Source organism: Rhagoletis pomonella, unplaced genomic scaffold (assembly GCF_013731165.1).
Source record: "Rhagoletis pomonella isolate Grant_MI unplaced genomic scaffold, Rhpom_1.0 Rhpom_scaffold_00008, whole genome shotgun sequence".
In the NCBI taxonomy this organism is placed as follows: Eukaryota; Metazoa; Arthropoda; class Insecta; order Diptera; family Tephritidae; genus Rhagoletis; species Rhagoletis pomonella.
Window position 1 is genome coordinate 5,643,826 of NW_023458562.1, and position 21,787 is coordinate 5,665,612.

Below are 21,787 nucleotides of genomic sequence, written 5' to 3' on the forward strand. Positions count from 1 at the left end.
CACACTTGAGCCGCACTGCGTCACATTGACGTTTTTATCAAGTGAACTCGAAACTTTACTCACAGAGGTCGAAGGAGTAGTCAATGGAAGACCACTTACTTACATCTCGAATGACTCAAATGATATGGAGCCATTAACTCCAACACATTTTTTGATAAATTGCAATTCTACAATTTTACCCACAGATTTAAAGATCGTGGCAGTTACGTCAAGCCTTATTAAAGCAATATCTGAAGAGATGGCGTGAAGAATATCTTCAACAACTGCGATCCATTCACTACAACAAGACTGAAAAGTCGTACAGTATTAGAATAGGTGATGTGGTCTTGATCCACGACGATAACAAACCACGTCTCCAGTGGAAGCTGGCAATTGTGCAAACCGTGTACCAGGGGCGCGATGGCCGCGTTAGGGCGTGCGATATCCGTCTTCAGAACGGACAGGTGCTAAAGAGGCCAATCCAGCTGCTCTATCCACTTGAAGTAAGGACTTCAATTGACGGGCCCGAGGATGTTGAAAATTAAATTTAGTTACATATGTACATACATACATCTGGAGATGCGAATATGCTTTGTTGCTTACTATTGTTCTCTTCTACCTACATTTGTATGTATGTATGTATTTACTTTCAACCTATGTACATAAGAAATAAGCTCATAAAATATGAACAGTTATAAACTTTTGTATATCAGCGGATTAGCCATCCCAGTTAATTCAGTATGTATTAAATCGAAAGCTGAACCTGTCATTGAGTCGGGAAATCATAAATTCGAGTTTTATTTTATCACTTCGGTATGAGATGCTTGAGTGCATGATTTGTTGCTCACGTTTATGTGCACAGCCAAAAGTACGAAATATGCATTGCATTTAAAATCTCAATATGTGAGGCGACCTTGGACAGTGTCTGGATGCGTGTTGGTGGTTAATTCGGTTTAAGTTATAGTATGTGCATAGCACCATGGAAGTGTTATGTACAGTAGATTAGTTATGTAGGCAGTTAGGTTTTGAATATTATATAAATAAAGAACGCTACTCTCTAGCGGTGTGATTCTCTATTAGAAACTCGATGGTTTCACTTCATAGCGGGCTGTCATCCATGATGCGTTTTCATGGCGACCCCGACGTGATCGCGTAGTGTATTAATTAAAAGTTTTATTTACATACATCGCGTCGCGAATATATATACGGTTGCAAATAATAATACATAATAATAAAATGGCAACCTGCAATGCTGGAACAGGGAGGATCGGCATCGAAGTGGACTGTTCATCGGGGGAAGTCACCAAAGGGCAGCAAAAGCTGCCCAACAAGGGTAATGGTTGCAGGGCAAAAAAATGGGCCTGAAGAATGGTCGTTCAGGTTACATAGCTCATGCAAAAATAAATCGGCAGAAGTTGAAGTTCTTAGCGGTGCAGAACGGAAACTTAAATTCTGGTTGAGAGAATTCAACAGAACTGTCGAAAGATATTTAAAAAATAGAATTCCAAAAGCGGGTATTTGGGAAGACTACAAGAAGGCTAAAAAATGCCTATATTGAATATATGAGTGAAGCCTAAAATAACAATTCAGCAGACTTATTTGATCAAATAAGAGCTAAGTTTGACGAGGCATTAGATTTTGTTCCAGGGAACATTTTTTCTTGTGATAATCTGCCAAAATAAAGAGTTCCAAATTCCCTTGGGACTATGTTCGGAGTAAAGCTGAAATAAAGCCTCTGAACTTCGGTTATGTGAAATGCCAACAAAAGGCAATAAGTCCACAGGTTGGGTCTAAATTTTCCAATCCGAAAGAAATAGTGGTGAATAAAATACCACAGAATACAAAAGGTGTTTACCTTCAAGACAACGAAGTAGTGAACAACAAAGACCTAGCTAAAGAAGCTAACAAGACATTTCTGATAAATTATTTTAATAATAATGGAAAACTTAAATTAATGAAAAAATTTTACTATTTCTCGTTTCAGAAAGATTGAAAGGAATCAGATACGCAAAAACAGTTATCAGTAAATTTAGAATTCAAAAAATTAACGCCTTGCAATCGAAAGGCGCGCATGGTAACAGAACGTATTAACGAAACCAATACACTTGGTATAAAGGCGGACGGAAGGACCAACAATGGATTGTGTCAACAGCGGCTGACATTGTTTGTCCTTTTTCACCCACCGAAACTAATATCAAATCAATTTCAAAGAGTGAAACGAAAAGTCCAGCCTAAAGCTATAGTATTAAATTAAATATTTTATCTTTAAATACATTGGTAACATTTTGTAAAGTATGTAAGCCAGGAAAAGTCTTCAAGGAGGGGGTCGTGGTAGAACTGGAAAAGACAACTCGAAAAAATGTCGGGTATGCCGCACGAAATAGGGGTAAAAACAGCAGCGTTGAAATCATGACAACAATAACACCAACAAATCGTGCAACAGCCTGGGCAAAAAGATACCGAAGGAAAAGCGAAGTGAACCTGAACCACGTAACAAATATCGTTGCGATAACTGTTTCGCATATCATGGAATTGACAGTTCGCCTGCGGTATCTCATCGCAAAAATAGATGTGCATTAGAGGTAACAAAATGAAAACGAGGTGGTTGCCGAAAGTTGGTGAAATTACTGTCATTATTTTGCCTTATATGGAGCAGCGTCAACGCTGCAGGAGAAGAGCCTCTTCAACATTTGCACTACCACACCTCCGAATAGAATAGGAAAGTATCTTAAGTATAATTTTGAAGACACAAACGATAAATAAGAGACATTTACTAAAATAATGTTTGAAGCGTAATTTAAGAAAAAATTGAGAAAATTATATATTTTGAATGGCTGGACTCAAGTACATATGTATATATCATTAAAATTTCCCAGATGTTATAGACTACATATATATATGTATGTACATATGCATATTAATCTAAATATTTGTATTGAAACTTAGTAGTTTCAACAGGGGCAATATGTTCATATCTACCCTGTAGTCAAATGTACTAGTTGTAAACTACCTCACAACTAGTGTGAACCGCATACCCAACTGGTCAGCCAACTATCTTTTTTCCATGCAATCAACTGGTATTTTTAACATGGGGATGTCGTACGAGATGGCAATTGTCAGATTTCGGTCCGAAATATACCAGCCTCATATTAGTTCAAAATATACAGAAAAATACTAGTCCAATTATGGACCAAAACCACTACTTTTGAAGTACACTTTAATACATTACATATTTTTATTTAGCAGCCTTAGATTTGCCAATAATTAGTGTTAAGTTTTTTGAGTACTAATTAAAAGGAAAAATAAATACATAAATATTTCAAGCTTTCGAACAAAAATTTAAATGCATTTTTCATTAAATGTTATTAAAAGTAAAAGCATTCAGGTACAATAAATACGGGAACGTCTCATTACGCTGCATTGCAAAATTCTACATCGCAAAATTCTGCAAAGTGTTAAAAAATTCTACTCGATCAAAATTCTGTATTTTTTTAATTCTGCTTTTTCAAAATTCTGCTTTTGAAAGTTCCAAATTTTGAAATTCTGTCTCACAAAATTCTACTTTTCGCACTTTCGTCTTTCAAAATTCTGCTTTTGTGGTAGATAAAATCTGACAAAATTTACCATATTCGCATCTTTGGCTGTGTGCCAATCGGTAACTTTTTCTCCGTGGTGAGACGGGTTGGAAAAATTTACTATGGTGTACGAATAAATTGAATTTTGCTGTGCCAAATGCAAAGTAAAATTTTGACAATTGAAAAACCAAACAAACGCTCGTGCGAATGCTTTATTTTTGTGTTCGCGGAATTATTTTTTTTTAATTGATATCTACTTTATAACTTGCAAGTAACGTACGCCTTTTTATGCTTTTTTCAGCTTTCATTTTGATTTTGAATCTTTAATACCGCCAAACAATATTAGGTTTGTTCCACAAGCTACTCGAAGTCACTTCGAGTTGCACATACATACGCGTTCCACAAGTAAGTTTTAGAGTTTCTTTGATATACGCTCACAGTTTGAACCTTGCTCGACTTTTTCTACAAGTAGAGTGTGGAACAAACCTATTATGTATGTACATATATATATATTTAGAAGCTGTCAAAATTTTATGTTTGTATTCACCACTGATGTTTGTATTCACCACGAGAAATATTAAATTTTTGGTTTGATCCGTCAAAATTCCATCTTCCGACTTACATAAGTAATTTCGTTTATAATAGTTTTTATAAGCTGCTTCTTTTTAATTTCTTGTTATCTTTTCTGGAAATTTGAGATTTTGCAAAAAAAAAGTTCTGTAAATTCAATACAAGATTATAGAAACTGGGAATTGCTTCCTACAACAACTACTTTTTGCGGCGATGCCACCCTTCGCCACGGTTTTACGTTCTAGAAAAGGTTTCCGATACATGCTGTCATGCACTGACCAAAACTAAGGAGAATATTTCGCGATATGATTAATTCAAGTTATACAAGTTTTTACAAACTAATTAAAAATACTGAAAATCAAAATTCTGTATTAATATATAATGTAAACAAAGTTAAATAGGACATGGCATTACTTTGAAAAAGTGCGCACTTTTTAAAGTAATGACATGTCCAATTTAACATTGTTTACATTATATTTTAAAACAGAATTTTGTAATTCAGTATTTTGAAAAGCAGAATTGTCAAAAGCCGAATTTTCAAAAAGCAAAATTTTCAAAAAGCAGAATTTTGAGAAGCAGAATTTCGTGTTCCGAATTTTGTAGTACCAGAATTTCGATACCAACCCCAATAAATACTATATTTTTATCTTTTTTAATAATATTGAATATGGAAAAGGAAACATTTTAGTTAAAAATAAAACGAATACTTTAGTTCATTTTTGAGTGAACTAAAATAAGAATAAAAGTTTTCATTAAAATAAATTAAATTCATTAACTTTGCACATTTCAGTCCTTTCTTTATAAAATATTTTAAAAGTAATAATTTATGCTTAAAATTTGAGATTTGGATACGAATAAAGTAAATAAATAATTCAACCAGTTATTAAATATTCTTAATTTTTGTCTATACTTTGGCTTGTTGATTGATAATTGAAATTAATCAAATAATTATATTAATCATGTAGTTAAAAAAGTAAAAAATAATTGAAACTAATCAAAAATAACAAAATAATGATGTAATTAAAATTAACGAATTAACTCAAAAATTTGTTTAACTAATTAATCATTAAAAAGGTGCTAATATCGGTATTTCAACTTTAAACGGTTATCCAAAAAACATGCTTTAATTAATAATCATTGTGAATATTAAACATTATTTAACAGGTATGGTACAATTGCGAGTACGTACTCGCTTTAACGGTTTACAATACCAATAACCCAATACCCAAATAAAAGTTACAATATTTTGTGTACTCTATTGTATTAAACTGTCGAAGTCAAATAAAACCGGGAATGAATAAATCATTTTGTACTTGGTAAAAGTCTCGTCATTTTCGAACTAGTTTGGTTTCAGTCAGGAAATTCTAGTTGTAAACTAATATTTTTCCTGACTAGTTTGGGGTTTCACCGCAGGGTACTTATGAACAGCAACACGCATATCTATACATGTATGTATGTGCATACGCTAGTGTCCATGTGTTGCATCATTGTAGGTACAAGGGTTGTTGCCAATATTCGCATTCGCAACATCGGAGCTTCCGCATTAATTTTAACATTCGCATTCGCTTTCGCATCCGCAATAATCAATGCGGAGCTTTTGCGAGAGCGAATATTTTGCAATTTTTTTTTTTGCTTAATTATTAACAAAATTTTCGTGATTTGCTTTTGATGTTATAGGCGGCATACACGGTGCGTCTGATTGGATGGTGTTTGTGAAAATAAATATGTGTTAGTTACACCAACATGACTCCCGGCATGACTCTGAATGATTCAACTGTGTGTAGTCGAAGGCGAGTCAACACGCACACAAATGACTCGTGAGTCAGACGTACCGCGTATGCCACCTATTACATATATTCGTTTGAATAATTTCAAATGGGGCTCTTTGGGGAATTTATTTTTAGCAAACATTTTAAAAACAGTAGTTTTGTTTACTTGTTGGATAATATTTCTTTCATAGGGATATACACTGGATCCTTGGCTAAAAACTTCTGTGGTAAAACTGTCCCTTCTTTGCTATTTAATGTCAATGAGTAAGCTCCTTCAATAGGGATTTCCAGTAGAAATCCAGTAGAATCAACGTCTAGCTATAAAGAGAATTGATGCTCAAATAATTAAAAAGCTATAGGTCTGACCTTTAATTAGGTAAGAATTACGTAACTATCTGTTATTCAAATGCTTATAAAAAAAAAACGGGGTGCTTTAAAAAAAACTAACAATATTCTGATCCGATTCGGCTGGCAGCCACGACTTTGAAAACAGAATTTTGTTCAAAAATAATAATCTATTTTCCATGTCCACCTATTTAGCTGGCTATAAGCACCAATTTTTCAAAGCAGTCGCAGAAGAAAGTATTAAAAATGAATTACAAAAACTAAAATCGAAAAGTTCTGATAAAGTTACAGGTTCTCCAAATTCTGAAACAACTTGACATATGTATCTGGTTTGGCTTGTAAGCGCTGTTTAAACAACGATCTCGCCATTATGCTGGATTCTAATTGTTTTTTAAAAATACTTGACATCCGCATCCGCATTCGCATCCGCGGATGTCTAAAATTTCACATCCGCAACATCCCTAGTAGGTACAAATGCAGTATATATGTACGTATATTTTGGTGTATTCAAGAAACTTTTAGTTGAAAGCAACAATCGCCTGGTGTGCACGGCCTTTGAACTAATCGCTTGCAATGAAGTTGTGGGCTAGCCAACTTTTGATTTAAGTAATCGCCTCTAAAATTTCCTCATGTGAACACCGTTTAACTCTCCCATGCTTTCCGTTTACATGCAGCCTTCTACGAATAGTGGAGAGAGTAGGTGCTGTTTTACCTTCTGATGCGAGGTGGGCGTGGATTTTCGGAACAGAAAGTATTGGGTCTGCTGCTCACATGCTTTTTATTCGAGTAGTAGCTTTTTTGTTGTCATTTTCGGGCGGTCCTGGGAATATCTGCGCTCAACGCGGTCATCGTTCTTGAAGGTTTTAATAACCTTGAATATTGCCGCCGGTGTTTTATTAAAAGTTTGGCTTCTGTAAATTTACCCTTATTGTGAAGACTAATTATAGCTTTTCGCTCCCTTGTACTTAAACGCGCAAAATTAGCCACTCTTTTAAATAAAAATTAGTGTTTAACTGAAAAAAGGATGTTTCGAAGGATTTTGTAATATAACCGAAAAAATACAAAAATTGTATACTTGCAGTGTATGTAATACCTATACCCCTTACGTTTTTAACTCGTCTTCTATCAAAAACTGCTCTTTATTTAACTTTTATTAAATTATGACAATTTGCGCTTGTAGTTGTGGTATGCGTAGCAGTTCGTTTGTGCGTTTGTTGTTACAACTGCGACAATTAACACGGAATTACATATCTAGGAGTGCTTAAAATAACTACTTTTACCATTTAAAAGACAGCATGAAATCTCCAAAATTTTTTGGCTTCATTTGGTTTCATGCCAACACAGCAAATCAACAATTCAATAGTATGCAAAAAATAACATAGCATTTGCACAAAACAGGTTGCTAAAACAACTAAAAATTTTTCAAAATATTTCTTTTTCTTTTTAATTCATCAAGTACTTTAAAAGTAATTGGTATTGTTTTGTGCACTAATTTCATCTTGCGCATACCTTATAGTAATTATCGATACCAAAGTAGAGCTGGTAAACTATCGATGGTTGTGGCCAGTGGAAAAAAGCAACAATAATTCACAAGGCGAACTTAGCAGAGTGCGAAGGCAACTGGCTGAGTCAGTAGGATCGTCGGTTCGAATCCTACTGAAAGAAGTCTGGTGAGGAAATGTGGTGATTTCCGAAATAGCTATCACTTCTACCATTAAAAACAAATAATAATAATAATAATAAAAATTATTGTTGCTTTTCCACAATAGTTTTTCATATAAAAACGGCCTCGAGCTCAATAAAAATTTTTGAATATAATTGTTATAAGGCCATAAAATAACAAAAACAAATTAATATTAATAGGAAAGAATTAAACCAATTTGATGCTTCCATTGCAAAATAGTATGCAGAATTGTCGAGACACTTCAATAGCTTGTTACAATTTTTATGTCAGCAGAAAGCAAATAGAAGTTGTGTACTAACTATAGCGTATTTACTCCATATAATATGTTTTTTTTTTTTTACAAAAGAAAAGTGGATTCTTTTGCATCAACTAGTGTGTTACAGAATTGTAAGTAAAAAATATTTGAATTTGACACTTCACCAAAATCACAAATGTCTCTCTAGATTACCTTTTCGCACCTCTGTGCGGCGGCGGTTTGTATTTATCAATTTATCAATAGGAAAGTATAAGTGCATAGGCATACTTTCATCCAGCAGTAATCAAACAGGTGTTGCTGACAAAAAATATTATTGGGGGACTCACAACGTTGTCGTTAGTGTCGTATTGTTGTATGTCGTAAACTTTAAAAGCTTAAATAACTGTTTAGAGAACTTGAATGGACAACCAACTATTTTTTTAACAACGCAAAATCTCATAATATGACTTTGGTGGTACTTTTCAAACCCTCTTAATACATTTTTTATGCGTTTAAAGTTTACGACATACAACAATACGACACTTACGACACCGTTGTGAATACCCCATATAAGTAGCAATTTTACTAGATACATAAATATTTAAAACCTAAATTAGATATCTTATTAAAACAAACATTTAACATACTGTACAAAATGGAGCTTTCACTAACTTATTAAATTACTTTGTTCAAGTTATAGATAAGAATCCTGTGGGAGGAAGTGTTTCGTCCATAAGCTCGAGCAGTTCTGTCCATGCTAACGATAATGATGGTAATTGAATTTTATTTTACTTATGTATGTACATATATGCTTAACTACAAAGGCCCACAAAATAGCATTTTCAGAAAAAGGCATGGATTGTATTTATACTGTGTCGTGTTTTTTCCAGATTAGTTCTAGCTTGCTTATTTTTCTGAAAGCTATATTGTCCATTACCATGTGAACAATTTATTTATGCAAACTAATGTCCAAGCTTTGGTACGGTATAATTTTGTTTAAGCCTAATGTGTAAAAAAGACATTTTTAAAAAAACAAACATGTTTTTGTTCATTTGTATTAACATCACTTTATTGTAAATCAAGCGGTGCCAATATAAGAGGCATCAGGTACATATAAAAATATATGGGCGTAGCCAGGTAGGGGCAGGGGGGTGCTCGGGCCGCTCCCCCCCCTAACTTTCAAATTTTCCTTATATACATATATATAAAATAGTACCCTGAAATGCCAGCTTAAATTTCATTCTGGCTACGCCGATGTATGTATAGATGAGAATATCTTAGTTGATGAACAAGTAGTACACGCGAATGATTTCACAAAAATATATACACACATATGTATTAGACGCCTCTTGAAGTAGGGTAGGGTTACAGGCCTGTAGCTCGTTCCTGTAACTCTTCTCTACCGATTATTTCTACTGGTAGAGAACATACGTCATTCTCTACTGCTCATTAGCAGTAGAGAACAAGGCGGCGAATTCATACGTGAGAGTTGTTACAGAAACAAGCTAGTGGTTACGTAGCGATAGAACTACAGATACGTACTATGTATGTATGTATGTATATATGCAATAATAATAACACAGGGCAACACTGATTTTGGTGCGGCAAATGTTGTAGCTCTTTTTAAGAGACCTGTTTAAGTAAGTAAGTGGCGGCCGCTGTGGTGTAGTGGTAAACAGTGCGCGCTTCCACTCCGCAGCGCCTGGGTTCAAGCCCTGGTCAAAGCAACATCCCACAAAAATTAAAAAAAAAGGTTTCTTCTTAACAGCGTTCGCTCCTCGGCAGGCAAAAGCAAATCTCCGATTGTATTTCTGCCATGAGTCGGCGTAAAACTGTAGGTGCCCATGGGCGTCGCTACCTAGGGGCAGGGTGGTGGGAGGCTCGATCATCCCGCTCCCCTGCCCCCCCCTAACCTTTGAAGTTTACCTTCTATGTAGTATACAATACTAAGAAATGGCAGCTGAAAGGAAAATTCTATGCCCGGTAGTAAAAAACATATAAATCACAATTTCAATCTTTATACAAATTTTAGGAAAATTCAGCAAATTTTAAAATTTTTAATCTGAATCTTTACAACATTTTTGGGTATGCAGTTTTCTGGCCCATACAATTTTAGTTAAGTGTAAGTTTCAACCACCTAAAAAAACGCGCTGATTTTTGATAATTGTTTTTTGAAGACTACATTTGCTGTTTTTTTATATTACTTTTTAATTTACGAAAAATGTCGTTGATTTTTTGAAATTTGTTGCTAACGGTCTCCCGCACTTTATTTCATATGAAATTCATGCTTATATGGAAAAAAATCCGTCACCAAAAAAAATTCTCAGAAATCAACGGGATTTTTTAGCCGTTTTAAACTTGCACTCCATTGGACTAAGACTGCATACCTAAAAACGTACTAAAGAATCAGATTAAAAAGTTGAAATTTTGATGAAAATTTGTGGAATTTTCCTAAATTTTGTATAAAGCTTGTAACTGTGATTTATCATGATTCAATAATACAAGGTTAGATAATTATTGACAGCCGCGGTTTGTCACTCGCTTACAAAAGGTTGTGTTTGTTAAAGCTTGAGCGGTGTTTTTATAGAAAAATAACAACAAAAAAATTAGCTCGAAAAACATTACGAATATTTAACAAGTAAGAAAGTCTAAGTTCGGGCGGAGCCGAATATTAAATATCCGGCGCAAGTATTAAATGTATGTTTTTCACCTTTCCGAAAAATACCGCTACATGGTCAGCCGGGGTGTATAAATTTCGAAATATTGAAGTTTCAAGCATTTCTGAAATTTACCGTTATATGAAAAGCTTCCGTAATTTTAGTCCGATTTCAATAACTTTCAACGTTCTGCTTTTATGTGGCAAGCACAATAACAATACCGAGTTTGGCACAAATTGGTACAACGGTTACCGACATACATATATGTGATCATAAGTTGGCGGTGCCACGTCCGTTTTCCAAAATTGCATCATAAATTTATTTCTTGGTAAAGAATTGTTGCAAGCATCAACTTTCAATAAATTAGCTTTCATATTTACTGATTTATCGAATATTTCGTATTTCTCTAAATTACCGTTATATAGGATGTGAGCGCGGCTACCAAGCCATACACATGAAACCATAAGTGGGCGCGGCAACGCCCATTTTCCAAAAACTTAAAATATTGTTATTTTTCGTCTAAAAATAATTGTAAATATCAATTTTAAGTAAATAATCTTCAGTATTTACTAAAATATCGCAGTTTTCTTATTTCTGAAAATTACCGTTATATGGGGGGTAGGCGTGGTTATTGTCCGATTACGCCTATTTTCAATATCATCCGTCCTACGCCCGAAAGAAGTGCACGTACCGAGTTTCGTTAAGATATCTCAATTTTTACTCGAGTTATCGTGTGCACAGACGGACGGACGGACAGTCACCGCTTAATCGATTTCTCTTTTAATTCTGATCATATATGTATACATTTGTCTATATCTATCACGATACGTTTTGCCTGTTACAAACAACTGTTATGTGAACAAAGTTATAAGACCCTGCGCTCGGGTATAAAAAAAACACGTGGTCATTTGTTTGAGTCACGTATAAGTGCGTACTTAGTTTTTCTCTCTGACGTCAGGATTTTTCTAAAGGAGTTTGGAATTTGGAAAATATGATTATTTCAAAAAATTAAAAAAAAAAAAACAAGTAAGAAAGTCTAAGTTTGGGCGGAGCCGAACATTAAATACCCGGCGCAGGTACTAAGTATATGATTTTCACCTTTGCGAAAGCTGCCGCTACATGGTAAGCCGGTGTGCATCAATTTTGAGTAAATTAGCGTCCTTAAATTTCGAAATATTGAAGTTTAAGCATTTCTGAAATATGCCGTTATATGAAAAGTGGTCGTAATTTGAATATGATTCCAATAATTTTCAACGTTTTGCTTCCATGTGGCAAGCACAATAATCATACCGAGTTTGGTACAAATTGGTAGAACGGTTACCGAGATACATACAGGGTGTCCCAGAAGTAACCTGCCAAACTTTAGGGGAAGGTAGGTGGGGGGGTGAGCTCACTGATAAACAAAAAATTTTCAGGTAAAAGTGTCACCGTTTTTGAAATATTTACATTTTTTCGAATATTGTTTATTTATATTTGGCCGTTAATTGAAAATTCTGTTGATATTTTTTTGAGCTCAAGGCCGGGTTGAAATAAAACAATCTGTTTTTGTTGTTTTTAAATCGTCTATATTTCGACTTCAGTCTGAAGTCATCATCAGGACTGCAATAAATATCATAATTACAAAAAATGCATAAAAGACTATCAACATACTGTATATAAGCACAACTTACACATTCGGCTGCGCCTGGTAGACTAATGTGTGCAAAAATGAAAAGATTTAACAAACCAAACAATGAGACGAAATGGACATAAAAATATAAACAAATGAAAGAACAGTAATTGTAAACAAAAAATCATACAAACAACATTGCATTGGACGGCACACAGTACGACATAAATATGTATGCAAATCATCCAGCATTGCAATGTTATCATAGACGAAGTTCGGACACGGAACGAATAATAAACAATATTAGGCTTATTTGTTGTGCCTTAATATTATGTTGCGGTAGACATGGGCACAGTTTCCAGTGTCTGTTTTGAAATTCATCCTTTTATCATTAGGGGTGTTCACAATGTGGAGCATTTCTAATATAAAGCGTTTGTAGTAATTTTTCTCTTCTTCTAAGACACTCACATTATCAAAATCAGGGTAATGTCCCGTGTGTTTACAGTGTGATGACAAGGCCGCCTTGTTGTCCGAGTAAGTGTTCCTTAATTTTACGTTCGATTTGTGAGCGGAAATCCTTGTCTTAAGTTTTGATTTGGTTGTGCCCACATATACTTGTTTGCATACGTGGGACCCGTCGCCATTACATGGAATACTGTATACTACATCAGATTTCTCATGCTTGGGAATTTTGTCTTTCGTGATGCTAAATATACTTCTCAGAGTATTGTCGTATGTAAACACTAATTGGACGTTCTCTTTATCATATAGATTGGAAAATTTGATTCTCTCTGATAACCCTGGGGTGACAGGTAATAAGATCAACGGAAATAAGGTCAATTGACTTTATTTCCCACCCTGGTGCGAAATAAAGTCAATTGACATTATTACCTTTTTAAAAACGAAATAAAATCCATTGACATTATTTCTCTTTCAAACATTAAATTTGTTTAGCTTTGCGGCGGCCCGCGTATCCCACGCGACCGGCGCGCACACCACGTCACGCTACGCCGCGGCCCCCCGGCCCCCCTTCCCCGTCTCCCTTCGTGCTGTAACGAAGGTAGATTTATTTTTTGTATACGTTGAAATAAAATTTTTATATATTTTAAACATCGAGGGCTTATATTCAATAAAATACCCTCTATCTGCAAACTGTTCACAAAGATGAGATTCTGATATAAAAATCCACCTAGTATTTAACCGTCATCAGTGATATTAATGCTACCTTATATAACGACAGGTAATAAGTCCCAGATGGTTTCTAAAATCACAAATTAGTTTTTGTGAATTCAAGCCCTCGATATTTCACATTTTTATATTTGCAAGTTATTAGAAGCAGTGATGCCAACTTGGCTCAAACCGTGCCATTTGTCCCTATTTTACTTCAAATGGCACTTAATTTTTCAATTTGGCACAAAGTGCCAAAATGGCACTTTTGTAAAAAAAATTATATTTCAATACATTTTGGTGAAATCCTTTGCGTGCACTTCTTTTTCTCAACTAAAATTTTCTAATTTATAAAGACTATTCAACTGGTTTATCTTATTTTATCATTGCACTTTTGTTTGGAAAATGTAGCTTTATTTTATTGCTAAATGTGAATAATTAAAAGGAATGACACCTTTTTTGGCACTTTTATTCTTCTATTTGGCACATTTTGGCCCTTTTTTATCCTCAATATGGCACCTCATAACTAAGGATAGTTGGCAGCCCTGATTGGAAGATTTCTGCTGTGTTTTGGGGCAACAACTTGTCTGCAGTAAAAAAGCATTAAAATTTGTGTTTCAAAAGTGCATGAAAACCAATCAATTCACTTATATGATCTCGGTTCCGATATTAAATAATCAATAATTGTTTATACCCGCATTTTGGCACATGGGCTCGTTGAATGTGCCATCTAATAAATAGTGTCGTCATTCTCCTTAGCTGCTTTTAAATGATGTCGTCACAAATTGCTGGCGGAGACATGAATACAGTGTAAGAAAATTATTTTTCTATAAATGTTTCCTTATAGAAAACTTGGTTTCTTTTCCACCTTAGACATTCCGAATTCGTTCAAAATATGCTAATTTAAAACACAGAATTCTTTCAGTGTTCCTCCGGGGTTTTTGGACATGGACAGATGTGCGCAGGCGTTTAGTTTTTCGCATCGTGGTTTTACATATTCGTAATATAAAATTTTTTAATAAAATCAAATGGTGGTAGTTCATGATTGTGTGTGGATCAATATCACAACACTGAAGATTTGGCAATAACCTTTTTCATCTATTAAAAAACAACACTTACGGGGCAATGTTTATTGTAAGAACAACATTGTTTTCTATGAATCGACATACTTTAAGCATTGTTGACGCTATTAATAATAAGTAAATAGCGTCAATGACTTTATTTCCAAGTTTTTGTTGACTTTATTTCGCTTTTAAAAAGGTATTAATGTCAATTGACTTTATTTCGCACCAGGGTGGGAAATAAAGTCAATTGACCTTATTTCCATTGACCTTATTACCTGTCACCAACCCTGGGACATAAGTTGCTGTTTTGTAAATTTTCTTATTTGAGTCATCATTTTTCTTTTCTTCGTTCGGACGAACATAGTAGCTGTGAATTAGCTTTTTAATTAATTTCCCCGGAAAATCATTGTCCTCCAGAGTTTTTTTAATAATGCAAATATTTTTGTTGTGATATATTCTGTCGCTGATAGAGAGAACTCGTCTCACGAAATTGTTGGCAGTGTTTACAATTATTTTTCTTTCCTGCTTAGAATTGAAATTTACAAGTCTGCCCGAAGCCGTCGGTTTTTTGTGCCAGTCTATAGTAATTTCGTTGTTTCTCCTTATTACTAGGGTGTCCAGAAAAGGTAGTTTTCCTTCTTTTTCTACTTCTATTGTGAATTTTATTGATTTGCTGAGACCGTTTAATATTGTAAGCATGTCGTTTGTGTCCTCGGCTTTAACTATAGCGAATAAATCGTCAACGTACTTAGTAAGAAGTCGTGGCTTATTGACCGACTCCTGTTCGAATTTTTTGAGTAACTCTTCCATAATGATATAACTGGTGATGATGGAGATCCCATGGGCATACCTTAAGGCTGCTCATATATTTTATTATTATATTTAAAATAGCGGTTTTCTTTTATGCAGAATTTTACCACAGTCAAAAAAAGTTCTTTAGACATATATGTGTACTCTTTTATATCTTCCCACTTTGAAGCTATGATTTCAAGGGCCAAATCCACTGGGATACTCGGAAACAATGACACAACATCGAACGACACTAGACTCTCATCATCATAAACATATGTATCCTTGATCTTGTTCTTGAATTCGATCGCGTCTTTGACATTATATACGGAGGACATGGTTAAATTTTTCAGGATTTTGACGACATATTTACATAAATTGTAAGACGGGGAATTGACGGACGAACAAATAGGTCTGAGTGGATTTCCTTCTTTGTGAATCTTTGGTAAGCCATAGATTCGTGGTGGATTGGCTGTTTTACACAAAAGCGCATTCTTTTCTTTTACATCAATAATTTTATTACTGAACATTTTCTCAACTAGTTCGTTGTTATTGTCCTGTAGTCTATTAGTAGGATCACGTTTTAAAACTTTGTATGTGGAAATATCGTTGACTATAGTCTGCATTTTTATGTCATATTCTGATTTATCCATCAACACAGTTACATTGCCCTTGTCGGTATTAAGGATCAAAAGCTCTTTATGATTTTTCAAGAACATTTTTGCGGAACGTAGGGTATCACTTATAAATTTATCTCTAACTGAAGTTGTCGTCTTGTTGAGGTGGTCACGTAGCAGTGTCGTCAAGTTGTTTCTTTCCATCTCTTGTTGCTCTTTGTCTTTAATTGTTTGTATATAGTTCTCCCCGTCTGCGATGACTTTAAATAGTGGAAATTGTTTGTTGTCTATGGCTAAGGCATATTTAGGACCCAGAGAAAGAAGCCACTGAATATCGGTTGGAATTTGTATGCTAGTCGTGTTACGGATCCATTCTGGTATCACCCTAATGTTTAAAAGTAGTTGTTATTTATGTCTTAAGTTTTCGTACATAGAAAGTTGGGTAGTTTTGATACTATCTTTCAATGTGTTCGTCAGCAGTTCCTCACTTTGGAAGAATGCATTGCAGTCACGTGTGTTGAGGTGTTGTTTTATTCTTGTTTTTGACATATTTACCTCTCTTTCTTTTTGCCGCAGAAGTTCGTGTTTAATTTTAATGAGGAGATTTAAAAGTTTGACTTTTGTCTTGTCGATATAAGCAGACACAGCGTTAGAAATTTTCGCCGATATTTGGTTGTTGTTGGTGTTGTTGCTGATGGTGTACAGAATGTTTTTGGTAGCGTTGTTGATAAAATTTGGAGTTACTCCATTTCTTCTGCACCTCTCCAGGAATTTCGTAGATTCCGATAGCTGTGTGATCCGTTTTATAGAATGTTGGTAGTTCTTGATGCACTTTCTGGCTTTGATGTTATATCCTCTTTTGATGTTTCTGTAGACCATGACTGTGTCTTGGTCGTCTTGGGGTGCTCTCCGTTTAAACATTGTTTATTTATATTTGGTCGTTAATTGAAAATTCTGTTGATATTTTTTTGAGCTCAAGGCCGGGTTGAAATAAAACAATCTGTTTTTGTTGTTTTTAAATCGTCTATATTTCGACTTCAGTCTGAAGTCATCATCAGGACTGCAATAAATATCTTAATTACAAAAATTGCAACATAATATTAAGGCACAACAAATAAGCCTAATATTGTCTATTATTCGTTCCGTGTCCGAACTTCGTCTATGATAACATTGCAATGCTGGATGATTTGCATACATATTTATGTCATATTGTGTGCCGTCCAATGCAATGTTGTTTGTATGATTTTTATACCCGAGCGCACTTGTGCACAAGGGTATTATAACTTTGTTCACATAACGGTTGTTTGTAACAGGCAAAACGAATCGAGATAGATATAGACAAATGTATACATAAATGATCAGAATGAAAAGAGAAATCGATTAAGCGGTGACTGTCTGTCCGTCCGTCCGTCTGTCCGTCCGTCTGTGCACACGATAACTCGAGTAAAAGTTAAGATATCTTAACGAAACTTGGTACGTGCACTTCCTTCGGGCGTAGGACGGATGGTATCGAAAATGGGCAAAATCGGACAATAACCACGCCTACCTCCCATATAACGGTAATTTTCAGAAATACAAAAACTGCGATATTTTAGTAACTACTGAAGATAATTCTCTCAAAATTGATATTTATAATAAATTTTAGACGAAAAATAAGAATATTGACATTTTTTTGAAAATGGGCGTAGCCACGCCCACTTATGGTTACATGTGTATATTTTGGTAACCGCTGCATCAATTTATTCCAAGCTTGGCACAGTTGTTGGCCCTGGTACAGCATACCAAATGGCCGAAAATTTTTAAAATCGGACAATAACGACGCCCACATCCCATATAACGGTAATTTCGAGAAATACGAAATCCTCGATAAATCAGTAAATATTAAAGCTAATTTATTCAAAATGATGGCTGCAACAATTCTTTGCCAGGAAATACGTTTATGATAAAATTTTGGAAAATGGGCGTGGCACCGCCCACTTATGATCACGTATATGCATCTCGCTAACCGATCTAGCAATTTGTACCAAACTCGGTATGGTTATTGTGCTTGCCACATAAAAGTAAACCATTGAAAATTGTTGAAATCGGACTAAAATTACGGCCGCTTTTCATATAACGGTAAATTTCAGAAATGCTTAAATTTCAATATTTTGAAATTTAGGGAAGCTAGTTTACTTAATATTTATACACGCCGGCTTATCATGTAGCGGTAGCTTTCGGAAAGGTGGAAAACATATCTATACTAATTATATAAAGAGAAGTCCCTTTTCTTTGTAACAGGTAATCTTGCGAACGGCTGGTCCGATTTTCATGTATACAAATAGCTTTCGGTAACCACCATGTTTTAGGCTAAAAAAATTTTACTTTTTTCGGGTAGGTGGACCAGGGACCGGTCTATCCGAAAAAATCTTATTATAGCCCGATTTACTTAAAATTTAGTACGTCAGTAGCTTTTTAGCATATATTAGCATATATGACCCATTTTTTCCGGGAAGTGGTCCAGGGACCGATCTATTCGAAAAAATCGTATTTATGGTCCGATTTGCTTAAAATTCGGTACGTAGGTAGCTTTTTAGCATGTATTAGCATATGTATCAATTTTTTCCGAGAAGTGGACCGGGGACCGATCTATTCCAAAAAATCGTATTTACGGTCCGATTTGCTTAAAATTCGGTACGTAAGTAGTTTTTTAGCATATATTAGGATATATGGTCAATTTTTTCCGAGAAGTGGACCAGGGACTAATCTATTCGAAAAAATCGCATTTACGGTCCGATTTACTTAAAATTCGGTACGTAGGTAGCTTTTTAGCATATATTAGCATATATGATCCATTTTGTTCGAGAAGTGGACCAGGGACCGATCTGTTCGAAGAAATCGTATTTATGGTCCGATTTGCTTAAAATTCGGTACGTAGGTAGCTTTTTGCCTGGATAAGCTTATAGATTCCTGTTTTCCAATTTTCATGCAATTTCGAATATAAATAGCTTTAAGTAACGACCATATCAAGGGGCGAATTCGTCACTAGGCAAGATTTTTTTGCGCCAATCAGAAACAACGGATACTGTCAAAATATAATTATAATATATAATATATATATATATATATATACTAATATATATTTAGAAAGCCGTTTGTTAGTTTTCGCAAGGCTCGAGAGCGGCTGAACCGATTTTTTTGAAACTGCCACCTGCCGCACGTGTCCCAAGGATGGTTTTAGGCTGCAAAAAAATCTATATGTAAAGGGGGCGTGGCACTTCCCATACAAACCGAATTTCTCATGCTACATATCTCTGAAAGTGTGCATGGTAGAGTTTTGGAAATTGGAATGGAGATATACGAAATCAATCGCATACCCTTGGAGAAAAATTTTAGCCATTGTAAAAACGGGTGTGACATCTCCCATACAAACCGAATTTTTCATACTGCTTATCTCTGGAAATTTTTTGGTAGAGTTCTAAAGTTTTGTATGGAGATGTACGAAATAAGTCGCATACTCTTGGAGAAAAATTGGAACTATTGGAAAAGGGGGCGTGGCATCTTCCATACAAACCGAATTTTTCATACTGCCTATTTTGGAAGTGTTCATGGTAGAGTTCTGGAATTTGATATGGAGATATACGAAATCAATCGCATACTCATGAAGAAAGAGGGCATCTCTTGGAAAGGGGGGCGTGGCACCTTCCATATAAATCGAATTTTTATACTGCATATCTCTGAAAGTATTCATGGTACAGTACTGGAACTTCGTATGGAGATATGAAATCAAGCCCATACTCATGGAGAAAATTTGGGCTATTTGAAAAGGGGTGTGAGGCCTACAAAACGTACCGACCTTTAGCTATCTTTCAATGAATTTTTTTATTATTCTGTAGGTGTGTTTGTGAGTGATCTCCTCCTAAATGGTTGTACGGATTTTAACGAAACTTTTTGTGTATTTGAGTGGGTCTCTGGATGGTTTAGTTTCACAATTTAATCCGACAGTTGGCGCTGTAGTTGAGTTATTACTAAAAATCTTATATATATCCGATTGGGTAATGTTTTAAATATTTATGCAATACTATTGCAAAAACGTGCTGCCAAGTGGTGCTGAAGTCGAGCTATTACTAAAAATAGCCAAGTGAGAAAAGGGGCCGTGAAGGTCAGATTAAAGCGACCTGTTGCACCATTGGGTATATCGAACGCTCCTGCGTTGCAATTGGCCCAACGGATGTGATTTTCCAATATCATTATGTGTTCAAACTTTTAAGGTATTTCGTCTGAAATAAGTAATGTATATTGCATTTCTGTAGAACAATGATTCGCACCCGTTTTGAAAGTGCCACGAACTATACTGTAAAGCTTCTAGGACATTTACTATAGAACCGGGTCATTGTTGCCGCCAGGGAGTGAAGAGGAAAAAATTTATTTCGCTTTGCGAATAACCGTGCTATGAAATGCCGCATAACTGGAGAATTTCAAGAACGGATATAACACTTCCCTTAGGTTATTTAAAGCGGCAAATAACCACCAAACCTTAATCTTAGCAGACAAATGTGCCAATGAAAATCGTAAACGTGAATTGTTGGTGAAAATGTTGGACCAAAAAGTTTCAATAAAATATATAAAAATTTTGGGCGGGACGAAGTTCGCCGGGTCTGCTAGTATTTAATAATTGCGCCGGGTATTTAATGTTCGGCTCCGCCCGAACTTAGACTTTCTTACTTGTTTTTTTACAGTTACTGTTCTTTCATTTGTTTATATTTTTATGTCCATTTCGTCTCATTGTTTGGTTTGTTAAATCTTTTGATTTTTGCACACATTAATCTACCAGGCGCAGCCGAATGTGTAAGTTGTGCTTATATACAGTATGTTGATAGTCTTTTAAGCAATTTTTGTAATTAAGATATTTATTGCAGTCCTGATGATGACTTCAGACTGAAGTCGAAATATAGACGATTTAAAAACAACAAAAACAGATTGTTTTATTTCAACCCGTCCTTGAGCTCAAAAAAATATCAACATTTTTTGGAATTTAAAAAAATCGTGCCTTTTCATGTGTTTTCTTTAACTGCAACCACAAACCGGGCAATACTTAGTAAATTTTTTATGTAAAATACTTCCAGATAGTTGCCTCTCCATACTCAAATGCAATGTAGTTAAAATATCCATCATAAAATTAGGACTATTTCTGGATTTTTAACTTTTTGATATTTTCTTCCCCAACTTTGACTATCTCGGGTGAAAAAAAATGTACTGAGCTATAACTTTACATTACATAAAAAAATTGCTCATTTAATAGGGAGTTATAGCCGCTTTTGTGGGTAAAGGACTGAGACACGCTAGAATGTATTTAATAGATTTAAATTGAATTTGCTCTTGTTACCGTCAAATGACATGCTAAATAGTACAAAGGTACATAATTACTTGCTTCTGACATTATTTTATGTTACTTACCGGAATTAGTGAAAGTGGATTTTGTGAAATTGGACCCTTCGAACAGTGTGTTATTAATACTATGACAAAGAACACGTAATTATTTTGCGATTTTGCCCATTTTCAATACCGTCCGTCCTACGCCCGAAAGAAGTGCACGTACCGAGTTTCGTTAAGATATCTCAATTTTTACTCGAGTTATCGTGAGCACAGACGGACGGACGGACGGACAGACAGTCACCGCTTAATCGATTTCTCTTTTCATTCTGATCATTTATGTATACATTTGTCTATATCTATCTCGATTCGTTT

At 34.9% G+C, this 21,787-nt stretch overlaps 1 protein-coding gene across 1 annotated transcript in view; it reads left to right on the forward strand.

Moving 5' to 3' along the window:
- The window catches only part of LOC118745050 (photoreceptor-specific nuclear receptor), a 321,923-nt gene that overhangs the window by 291,987 nt on the left and 8,149 nt on the right, over window positions 1-21,787 (forward strand). The window contains exon 7 of the mRNA XM_036478586.1: window positions 8,858-8,929. Coding sequence (XP_036334479.1) covers window positions 8,858-8,929 — 72 coding nt within the window. The remainder of the gene's footprint in view (window positions 1-8,857; window positions 8,930-21,787) is intronic.